General features: G+C 36.7%; 1 protein-coding gene across 1 annotated transcript; it reads left to right on the forward strand.

Annotated features, from left to right (window-relative positions):
- Window positions 1-4536: 4536 nt before the first annotated feature.
- LOC104523171 (endoplasmic reticulum resident protein 44-like) lies at window positions 4537-10949 on the forward strand (the record flags this gene model as incomplete). The annotated part of the gene is made up of 4 exons (XM_010165660.1): window positions 4537-4721; window positions 5192-5307; window positions 9505-9562; window positions 10833-10949. Coding segments are annotated over 4 exons (476 nt in total), but the record flags the coding sequence as incomplete, so codon positions are not given.
- Between the last annotated feature and the right edge of the window lie 1408 nt (window positions 10950-12357).

The following is a 12357-nucleotide window of genomic DNA, read 5'->3' on the forward strand; positions in this document are numbered from 1 at the left end:
AGAGGATCCCCTGTAGTTATGTGCACCCTTGAGGTGACTGACCTTCTGGCTGCAGGCGTGGGAGGCAGCAAATTGATAATTCTCCTGGACTACTGAAGATAAAGCTAAGCTGCCTCTCACAATAGGGATGAGGCAGTAGCTTTTGTAGTTGTTTTGAAGTAATCTTTTACATAGAGCTGACATAAGTAACTGAGTAACAAATTAGCTGCATCTATGAAGAGAAGTGAGTGAGTGTGAAGACTTTCCTGTTAGAGTGTGTGGAATGAATAGCAGAAAATAGTCTGGGCGGTTTAGAAATGATGGTGTGCCAACGGGTACATGTGCAAAACAGGGAGGAGAGAATAATCTGAATTCAACAGTTGTTGCTTTGCTTGAAACTCCTTAGAAGAAGATCAGAGGTAATGGCCTCAAGTTACACCAGGGGAGGTTCAGGTTGGATATTAAGAAAAACTTCTCCAAAAGAGTGGTCAGACATTGGAACAGGCTGCCCAGGGAAGTGGTGGAGTCACCGTTCCTGGAGGTGTTCAAGAAACGTGTAGATGTAGCACTCGAGGACGTGGCTTAGTGGGCACGGTGGTGATGACTTGACAGTTGGACTGGATGATCTTGGAGGTCTTTTCCAACCTTAATGATTCTGTAAGCAAGTATGTCAGTAGCCGCCTATCGTAACTACTGTGAAACCATTCTGGTGGCATAGACACTAGGCTCCTGATTTAATGATTATTTAGGCAAAACACAAACTCAAAGGTTACCTTTTAAGTACCTTAGTACCTGAAGAAAATGTCAAGTCATAGCTTGGAGACTTCCCCCCCTTTAAGTAGGTTACCCTTATCTGTTTCAAATACTCACGTTCATCAGAAAATGGGCAGTGAGGATGTCTGGAAATATTTTTAAATTTAATTTAGGATTTACAATACCTAATGCAATCTATGAATGAATTCAAACAATACTCCATGTATTTGCATTGTGTATTTCCAATTTTAAAAGGAATATAATTTTGTAGTTGCTGTGCTTCTGCTAGCTCTACCTGTATCAAGTGCCAAGGCTTAATGAAGCATTTAAGGTTTACTCTATTTGACTTTTGAATTAATTCAAACAATTTTTCATGTACTTGCATTTTATATTTTGTAAAAAGATGGTTTTCAAATACTTACTTGTGTAGGACTGTCATCTCTCTGTGTTAGTTCAAATACCAGTAATCATGGAATCTCAATGTAATTTGTAAAGAGCATGCAAGTTCTGACTTAAGAAATAATGTTTGAATTCACTCTTGACAGTGCACATTTTATTACCATTAATTTTTTTTAGGCAATTTCAGCACTTGATTCACATCCTCCTAGGGACTGCAATCTCCACCTTGGAGAACCTTCAGGGGCCCCTGAATGCCCATTCTGCAACCTGTGCATCCTCCTGTAACTGTGGAAATAACCTGAAGGAGAAAGTCCGTGTTGTGAGACCAAAAAGTGTAGTTCTGGTGTTCTCTTGCTGTGGAGTTCTGTAACAATAACAGTCTTTCATCTCAATGTGTTTCTGCAAAACCTTGATAGGGAGCGCTCCTTGTCTCTTATCAGATCCTGGTCAAGTTTTGATAGGCTGATGCACCATCAGACCAAAAGTCCTTCTGTCAACGGGAGAGAAGGGCAACAAGTGCCTCGTTTGCTGATGTTGTTTGTCATCCGCTGAGCAAATGTAAAGTGATTCGTTCCCCAGTATGCTTGCCACCTTCTTGCAGGCAGCTTTTAGGTACTCTGACAAAAAAAAAAAGAAAAAAAAAGAAAAAAGAAAAGAAAAAGAAAAAAGAAAAAAAAAGGGAATTTTAAAAAGGAATTTTAAAGGAAGAAAAAAGTATTGATCTAATATTTGTTAATGTTGAATATATTGGCATCTGCCCTTGAGAAGTTTGTGTTAATTTGAAATAAAAATGCCCTGAATTGAGAACATGAGATGTCTCACCCTGCCTGAATTTTAACTATAATTAGTTCATTAAGAAACTTTTCTGGGATATTTAGGAAACACGTCAAGTCTTAGCCGAAACTAGTAGGCTGAATTCTGTAATATTTTGTAGTGATGCAAAGCTTGTTAGGAACTGGATTTAGCTGGTGAAGCGTTTAAACTTACTGGTTTGAGGGATATTAAAGAACATTTTTTGTGGAGTGGGTAGTATGGTTCTTATTCCTTTGTTGTGCACATTTTGTTTTCAGTTCTCAGGCTTGTTGAAGTTTTGCAGCTGGTGCAAAGATTGTTTTCAGTAACTAAAGCTGCAAGAGATTAGTAGTGTTTTAACAGCAATTAAAACTACTGATGTTTTCACTTAGAGTTCTCCAGGCAGCAGGGAATTCAAATTTTTTGTTACCTCTTGGAAGTCTGAAATAGGTGGAGAGCTTTATGTGCTGGAGGACAGTTACAGGTGCAGTTCCATAGGAGAGTGACTTCTTTCCAGTTGCAGAGGGTTTTCATTTCAGTTTGCAACTGAGGTGTACGTTAGCTGCCCAGATTCAGCAATTTACTCATGACAACTGCCTCTAAATAATGGTTTTCACAGGACTTCCATCTCCATTCTCTTAAAAAAAAGGTAAGTGTAAGACAGAAAACAAATCTGCTTCATGGTAAATATGTAATTGAGAAGAAAGGACTTTCTTGTCAGAAAGGATTAGTTTTTACATCGTTCAGTACTGTGCTGGATACACTGGTGGACCTTCATTTGGTTGCCTTTCTGCTGTGGGCCAGTGCACAGGTCACCTGAAGTGTATGTACCCTTTGACTTTTAAGGAGTCGCTGAAAAGTAACAGGTCGCACATTCAGCCCTGCCTCTGTGTTGACCAGGTGAAACTTCTCTATCCCTAAAGGACAAACCAGTCCACTGAAGTTCACCGTCTCTTTCCTTGCGAGAGAGAAGGAGAAGGGGAAGCAGGATAGGTGTGGAATGAGTCATCTGAAAGGATTAAGCAGCTCTGGAAAGTGGGCAGATTGCTCATATTTGGGGATTTAGTTGGATTTAAGTGCAAACATGACTGAGGTTTGAGTAAACTGCACCCGGTAATAGATGACACTCAGTTTTCACAGGGGCCATGAGATTTTTTGTTTCTAGATATATTTCCTGGGGAGAAGTGAATAGGAGGGCATAATTAAAAATTGCAGGAATCTACTTGGCATTATGTGCTTTTCTCTATTGTTTGTTTTTAGTCGTGTTTTCCTAAGAATCCAAAGTGTATCTGGTTACCTTGTTTCTCCAGTCCTTCCTCATAAAAATTCCTTGAAGCTTTTTGCTGAACTTCAACCACATCTGAAAGAGGGAAGAGGGTTCAAAGCTATTAAGTACTTAGAAACTTTGATTAAAGCAGTTACTGGATATTGGAGATGCACAAAACGAATTTCTGCACTGCAGCAAAGATCGCTGTGGAAACTGAAGGCTGATGGATCATGCTCAGTGTGCCATGAACCGCTTGCTGGTTATGTATAAGTTTCCCCATCAGCACATAACTGGGAACTAGCTGCAACACCTATTGCAACTTGCTTTATCCCAGTGATTAACCAAAGTGGAGGAGGAACAAAGGGACACTTGAAGTACTCTGGTGGGGTTTAGTGAAGAACTGATTATTGCATTAGTAGTGATTGATGATATGGGGCACAGGACACACATTCATGGAAAACTGGGTTTAGTGCTTCTGCTTGGCTTTCTTCTTCACTGCTTTTCTAATTTTACCATAAAACCTCTTTTAATTTTTCATTCTTCTTTTACATTTGTAAGTCTCATAAATAAATGACTTAGAGTTAAATAGCTGCCCTGTTGTATAAAGGTGAAAACAGCTAGTGTTCTTATGCTACATGAACACAAACGTGTTACTTTATGAAGGTCTGTGCGGTCCAAGTGTAGAAGGAAGCTGGGCTGCATGTATGGATGTGAATAAAGAACTACTCTGAAGGGATTGCTGACACTAGTTGACCAGAAAGGTGTTTGCCTTCATTTTGAAACCTGAAATTTTGTGTTTGTTCAACACCTGAACAGCTCAGAGCTATAACAGCAATCTTCTAGTCTTCATAGGCTTCAAAAAATATTTTGCACACAGTTCATGTTCTCTCAAATTTACGACATGACAGTTATATTTCCAGTACTGTAATTAACATAAAAACCATAGTGAGTTAAAGAAAAATAGGAGGTGATATGTGGATAATAAACTGAGATTTGGCAAGCTTATAGGGTTCTCATGTTCTCATTATGCTCTTAAATTGACCTTCTTAGTTGTCAGTAGGAAGTGTACTAAATGAGTGTAGCTGACCAGGTTGAATCTTTACGTATCCCAGATTTTGGTCGTTATTTTTTTAATAAAGATCAGTACCTGTGGGAAATACAGTAGCTGCTATCCATTCTCTCCCCTTTGGCAGTGTTTGGGCGGGGTTTTTAGTTTATTGTTCAAAGATGTGGAAGTACTGGTTTAGAGATACGCCTGGTGTGCAGATATGCGTGTGTAACATAACATGTTCAGTGTATTTCTGTATTTGTAGAGCTTTGGTTTTATTTTCTTAATTTCTTTCTAGCGGATATAGCTCAGAGATACAGGATAAGCAAATATCCAACTCTGAAACTCTTCCGGAATGGAATGATGATGAAGAGAGAATACAGGGGCCAGAGGTCTGTGACAGCAATAGCAGATTATATCAGGCAGCAGAAGAGTAACCCTATTCGGGAAGTCCAGGATTTGGAAGAAATTAGTTCTCTTGATGTAAGTATTTAAATTTAATTCCTTTTAAATATATTATTATTATTATTCTTTTTTTGTAATGTTGTACTGATAAAACGTAATGTATTTGAAGTACATATTTACTGCTTTTTTTTATATTCAGAAATGTGAGTGCTTTTTTTTAAACTGAGTGGAAAACTAGATCATTTGCAGTATTATGAATTATTTCAATACAATCACATTAAACTGCATTCATTTTGTTAGTGAACTCCACTACCAAATTATGTATTTTCATTTTAATCATTTGAAAAGAATCATATGTTGCATTTTGCAAGATACTTCTAATACTCCTCACTGGAGAAATATTCACAAGGATGCTTCTCAATGTTGAAAAGGTAGAATGCAGTTACTGACTGTTGAATGAATGGCATTTCTGTATTTAACACTCTTAAGGAGTAACAATAGTTTTTGACAATTTGAGGTAAGTTATAATCTAACCTTTGTTTTTACAGCGCAGCAGAAGAAATATTGTTGGATACTTTGAGCAAAAGGACTCTGACAATTACAGAACTTTTGAAAGAGTAGCGAATATTTTGCATGATGATTGTGTATTCCTGTCTGCCTTTGGGTAAGTTTTAAAATTTGTTGATTGCATGCTTTGTTATTGAAATTAAGTTAATGAGTTGTATATAATTTAATTGAATGCACTTCTTTAATACTTTCAATGTGGCATAACTGAAGAGACTAGACCTTAACAGATAAAAACAGAGAGAAGGATAGGAGGAGCAGGGAAGAGAATTCCTCCTAGCCTTTATGTTTGCTATGAAATCTGGCTTTGATTTGTACCTCCTTTTTCTGTTTGGTTTTTTTTTTTTTACTCCTTGTCAGTATAGTTTAAATGTAATTGGGGAGGTTTTAGGGGGGATGCTAGACAGTTGTGTCCTAAAAACCTGCTTTTTTGGAGGGAGAGGGGAACAAGTAGGGAAGAGTTTGGAAACTTTTTGCCAAAAATTTTATCAGCTTTGTAGACTAACTTTTTTTTTTTTTTTCCAACCTGTTATTTTTTTTCTTTAAAATATGACCATTTTTATAGCTTTTTTCTTTCTTGTTGTAGGGGGTTTTTTCTGTAAAGAAAAATTCAGTAGTTGCTTGCTCATTTCCTCTAAATGTCAGGGGAGAAGACCTTGTTCTAAAATTCCTTATCTGTGCCTGAGTCTTTCACGTGAGTTCTATGTCACTGCACACAGAAACAGTTTAGAAAGGCAATTGCATTGATGAACTACATAGTGTGTGTCCAGAAGAACAACCTACAGAAATTCAAATTTCTCCTTGTTATACAGATCTAAAGCAATATTTAAAAATACTAAAAGATCTTCACTGGAGGAAGAAGAATAAATTGGGAGTGAGTGATTCCCTTTTTAAGTAGCATAATAAAATGCAATGATAGATTCTTTCTGCAGTATTTAATGTGCCAGCACCAACCTATTTAAAGTGACTGGGCATTAATGTGAATGCAGTGTTTTTCAGTCTGCCCACAGTTGCAAGATAGGAATTTGCATGGGTTATATTAGCTTTTATACCGTATATGGTTGCCCAAACATTTTTTTTGAATTGAATGTAGTAAGGAATGACGGAGAGACTGAGAGGATGTATCAAGATAGAAATTTTTTCATCTCTTTGAACAAAATTTGTTGTCAGTCACTGATGCCTCTTCCAATATGTTTCAAAAAAAAATTTGGGGGCTGGAGAAAGCATTTGTAGTGTGCAGGAGTACACACGATTTTCCTTTCCTTCAGTTCCCAATTGGGTATTCTGTGACTGTGTAAGCAGCCTTGGCCATGAGAGAATAATAAAATCCTTTACATCTGTGGTTTGTCAGTCTTATTCCCAAAAAGTGACCCTTAACTCAAATGTTCTCGGATGAGTGCAGCCATACTTCTTCTCAGGGCAGCCAGTCTGAGTTATTGATGTAATTTTCAATTATTTTTTTCCCCTCATATGACTCTTCTTTTCAAGAATGCCTTTTCAAAAATCATTAGTAAGATAACAATACTTGTAAGATTCTCTCTTCTGTTGTTCAAATCTGTTCGCCTTTGGTTTGCTATTTGTCAGCTTAATATAATGAGAAATAGTGTCCCACAACTCAGTGTTAGCATTTGACTGTTGGATGCCGTTCTTGAGGTAGTTACTGTGAGGTTTTTATTTTCTTTTTGTTTTTTTTTCTTTAGATATAAGCAATAAGCAAACATAATGGGACAGATCAGGGTCTGATTATTTCCAACTTGCACATCTAACTACAGATTGCACAGCAAGCTTGTCGTTATTCTCTTCTCCAGCCTCCAGTTCCCTTTCTAGCCTAGAGCTGTTAGTGTTTTAAAGTGCAGTCTTCCAGACAGCAACCTTGGGAACGAAATGTTTTCATCTCTGAGTGGCAGTGGCTCTCAAGCTCCCTAAAATATGATATGTGAAAAGACTTAGGGGGGAGATACTGGCTATATAACAGTGTTTTCTATACAGATTATATATAGCAAAATGTTTTATGGGAAGCTGGCCCTGATCAGTGGAGCTCTTCTGACTGAGCATCCTAACAGCCTTTGGGAGGGATTTTTGGGTTTGCTATGAATGAGTTCAACAGGCATATGGTTTGAGTTGTATGGTAATGTGAACTGTCATGTTCAAACTTCTAGTAAGCTAAAATAAACTGAAAACAATCAATTTGACTGGGAAAAAATAATTGATGATACTTAGTTGCAGATCATCTTGATACTTGAAACTATTCTTAAATCAACTGATCCTTAACAGTTCTGTTAATAGCTGAGTTGACCACAGAGCAAGATTAATGAGAAGGAGGATGTAGGAGGGATACTGATGAAGTAGATTTTAGATAGTGGAACTAGAGAGGGTTAAATCTGAAATGTTTGTACACGTGCTTGTGCCATTGAGCCATAGCATAGGAAACCAAATGCAGAAAACAAACAAACAAACAGCCAAAAAATACTTTTGTCTTAAAAGGCTGTGATGAACTGTAGATGATTTCTGGAAGAGAGTGACAAAACTAGGAACTGTTTCAATTTTATGTTAGCAAGCAAAGAGTTGTGTGGTTCCAAGAGGTTCACTTTTTACATTACTGCTTCAAGAAGAGACAAAATGCAAACTGAAGTGTTTCCATTTTGGTAGTTTTAAAAAAGTGTATCTTCAGGCATTTGGGATTTTCACATCATGTCCCCACTTTGAGTTATCTGGAACAAATCAGTCACAACTGCAGCTACTGAAGTGGAATAACACAGAAGAGGACCTTTTGGGTTCCACCACAGGCTTACCCTAAAGCATATATTTCATTATAGATTATTATCAGTTTACCAAGCAGTGACTGGGCAGGTGGCTTCTCTGTCTTCACTTTCTTCTTACTTAGTGAAGGGTTGTTTGGGATGCGAGTGGTTTACCTCAGGGATGATGTTCACAAAGAAGTCTAATTTCCCATTATGGGAGCAGTCATCGTGTCTGGAATACAAAAATACATTTTAAAATGCATGTCTCTAAACTGTTGCAAATACTGGTAGGTGTAACATACTATGCAAGACGTCTTTTATACGTGATAAGTAAAGGATAATTGGATCAAATGAAATAACTTTAACTTGCCTACTTCGAGTTAAGCCTTATGATGTCTTTTTTTTTTCTTGGCCCTCTAAATTGTTCAGACCCCTGGAAGATTTACGTCATTTTGCAGTGAGATAAATTGAGATATTTTTATTTCTTTTTTTCCTCCCTCTTACATCTCTTAATCAGTCTTCACCAATACTTATATTGAGTCCACAGAAGAGATACTGTAAGTGTAGAAGCTGGAACACAGGCTAAAAAGAAAATAAATAGGTAGTTCATTTTACTCTTTTGTGGCGTCTGCAGCCGGTCAGTTCTGTCTTACCAGCATGAGTTACGTTGGAACAGCAAGGCATGGAAAAGAGAGGAGGCCTCTCTTGATGTCTGAAGGTGGTGAAAGGGTTTATTTTTGTTGAGAGCTTTCTTTCCTTATTTTTTCCTATCTCCTGTGTTGGATGCATAGCTGTCCCTCTGTTTGAGTAAGAGATGATAGTTTGGGGGATACAAGCTAGCAGCCTTCAGGGCACTCTGTTGAGACTGGGATTAAGGAGCCACAAAATATTCCTGAGGCAGAGGAGGAACTCACTGAGGTGACGTACTAAGCTGAATCCAAGGAGGAACTGTGTGTGTTCTCCAGGTACACACATACCGTATCATCAGTGTTCAGGAACTGCATGCTGTGTCTTGTGCTCTCTAGATCTGTTTTGAGGGTAAAACGGACAGTGTGGACTTATTTGCTCTCCATTTTCTCATTGCCTGTGCTGGTAGAGCACCTCAAAACCCTTCTTTATCAGGGTAGATAAGACATAAAATTCTGGTAGAGTAAATGCAAACAAGAATCCACCTTTCTCTTCTTTCGCTCCTTAAGAGGATAGGTTTGGTTTGGGGTTTTTTTGTTCATTTACATGATTATATTAATGAATTAACTTTTTTCTCTGGTGATCTCCTATCCAAAATTGTACTGGGATTCATCACTTGCATTTTGATGCCTTCAGTCCACACTTCTAATCTTAGGGATATGTCTTGCTGACTCCCTTAATGCCCTCTTATCTAGCCAAGTTTCTGTAGGGTCACTTTACAGTTCACTTTAAAAATCAAGGTTTTTAGTTCTCAAATTTTGAAAGAAAAAAATTATAAAGAAAGGATAGCAAGTTAAAATATGATTTTTGGTATCTCAGTTATTTTATTTGTCTGTACCAAGACATGCTTACTGGTTGGTTTGTTGTAGGGATGTTTCAAAAGCAGAGAGATTTAGCGGAGACAATGTAATCTACAAGCCACCAGGGGTAAGTGTAACTATGTATTTTATTCTGTTTATTGTCATTATATGCGAATATGAACTAAGAGACTATATTCAAATCACTCAGCATGTTACTGCATCTCAAATCTTAATTTTATTTCATCACTAAATAGTGTGAGAAATGGGGTCATAGGAACTAGTGTTTCTGAGTCAGTGAAAAAGATCTCAGTCTCATTTGTTGCCTATTAAGTGCACAAAACCTAAATTTGTAATTTTAAATGTCAGTGTCCAGAATTTTTTTTCTTAGAAGCACAGCTGACTCATGATGTGTCTCGATGCTTTGTGTTCTGTAGAAGCCTTAAAAATCTGTGAAGTTCAACAGCTGGTGCACTTCATGTTTTCCAAAGCAAGTGACGATTACTAAGTATTTCTGACTGTCACTTACCTGTCTTGTATGTCTGAGCCCCGACAAGGGCTGTGAGCTGTTCTCTTTATTAAAAAAAAATAAAATAAAATAATAAAAAAAAAATTGTAAAATTAACTGTATGTTACCAAACTGTCATAAATATAATTTTACCTGAGGAAAAAATCAGTACAGAAGAAAATCTGCAGGAATTACTTTTTAGAAACGTAATTAATGTCTGAAAATCTGCTTCTTTCTCAAATGAACTGTAGGATAATAGTTGCTTACAATAAATAAATAAATAAATACTTAAGCAGGAAGGGAGTTTCAAACTTTTTTCTGCAAAACCAAAATTTATTAGATTACCTAATTTATATGGCGTTTCTGAATTAAGGTGTGCTTAATCATGGCAACAGCTTGCAAAGTCATACTTCACTGCATGTTAACCAAAATTGTAATTACATTAAAAGCAGGTGCCACTGAATTCTGATTTAAAACTACTAGCAAATAAAGCAAAACTATTATTTGTTCATATCTCTTTGGCAAAGTAAATGTAAAATACCAGTTTCGAGACCTGTAGGACATTAGGAGGGTTTTTTCGTGAGTCTTTGTAACTATCACCATGAAGCAGCTTAATATCTTAATTTAGTTTATATCTAAATGGGTTTTTTAGGTATGGAGGTACTATTTCTCAACCTAACAGAAGTCTAAATAGCTTTTATTTGAAGCATCCTTAATTTGGAAACAAAGTATCTTTTCAATTATTCTTATGTGGCCTTAAAAAGTAGAGTTGAAAGATTGGCTTTCAGTATTTCTATGGATATGGTTACTTTATGTTGAGTGGGTAATCTTCATTGTAGGTAGCAATGTTATTCTTACTGTTTCTCAACTAGTATATTTTTCTTTTCAACAGGAAAATGCTCCAGATATGGTGTATTTAGGCTCACTAACCAATTTTGATTTGATTTATGCATGGACACAAGATAAATGCGTACCACTAGTTCGGGAAATTACATTTGAAAATGGGGAGGTAAGAATTTTTTCTACCATTCTACTTTTGGGGTTTCTTCCTCAAAACCAAAGTATCTCTTTCAAGGTCTCTAATCCATGCCAAGGAACTTTCTGCACTCTTTGCTTTTTACAGAAAATAGCTGTCTTTTAATTCTTTTCGAGCTTTTTGGTTAGACTTGAAATTCACTGGAGGCAGTTTTGTGCTAGTTTTGTACACTACCAAAGCTAAGAGGTTATAATCATGCATATATAGTCACATAAGAAATGTCTGGTGATTTGTGGAGTGTGAACACTGGGACGCTAAAAATGTGTGTAAGAAGAACGTGTGTGTCTGCATGTATGGGTGTGTAACACCTTAGGTAGGTTGTATTGTTAATCTAAAGTAAGTACATATTATTTATACAGATGTTAGAACTAAATCTTGTTTTAAGATACAAACATAAGTGCTTTTTGTGTCTATTACGATGTTGAAAAAGTGCTTCTGGTCAGGGTAGAAAATATTTATGTCAGTATGTCCATTGCAGTTCCAAAGACTAAAATAGTTGTGAACTATCCTTTAGTTATAACCAGCTTGTAAAACTTAATATTAAAGTTAGTAGTAGAAAAATATTACTGTATTAACCACTTCTGAAGCATTATCTAATAAATAAGCACATTAAATAGTGGCTGACCATTTATGGAACTGGCAGTCTTCTGGGAATTGTAATAAAAACAATGTGTTGTTTTTTGGGGATTTTTTTTGGCCATTCTGTATTTAAGTACTGGTACCTTCTTAATCTTTTTTTAGCTTCATATGCTCTTTCCTTTGGGTTTCTTCTTTTAGCTGTAATTTGTAAGATGGAATTTGGGGCTTTGCTTTTAAAAAATCTTTTCTTCTCATTATCCTTATTTTCTTTCAATGTTTTTTCGTTTTCTTTTGTAACTTACTCCTCTTTCGTCTATTTCCAACTCCATATTATACATTTTTTTGTAAAATAACCAACAGGAAAAAAATCTTTAGAAAATTAGCAAGTTTGTAGTATCTCAAAAGGAGTATCCGTACATAGGCACAGCACCTGCTACGAGCTGATGAGGTTTGTAACAAGCTGCAGTATGTTGTCCACACTGGATTAGGAACCAAAGAATCTGTCATGATTCAGTCTACATTTGCACACTTTTTTTTTTTTTTTAATCCTGAACCTGCACTGTATGAAACACTGCTGCTCTGGGCATGTACCACATGTCAGGTTACGTGACAGAGGGAGGGATGGGGTGGAATGCACAAAATGGTTTAAGTACAATCTTCTCATCAACCCCGCTAACTTTTGTTGGAAGGTTCTGTTAGATAAATCCTAATTCTCTTCATTTGCAACTCAATATGTGAAAGATCATAGAACAGTATGGGTTGAAAGGGACCTTAAAGATCATCTAGTTCCACCCCCCCGCCA

This window comes from Antrostomus carolinensis, unplaced genomic scaffold (genome assembly GCF_000700745.2).
Source record: "Antrostomus carolinensis isolate BGI_N321 unplaced genomic scaffold, ASM70074v2 scaffold45333, whole genome shotgun sequence".
Classification (NCBI taxonomy): Eukaryota; Metazoa; Chordata; class Aves; order Caprimulgiformes; family Caprimulgidae; genus Antrostomus; species Antrostomus carolinensis.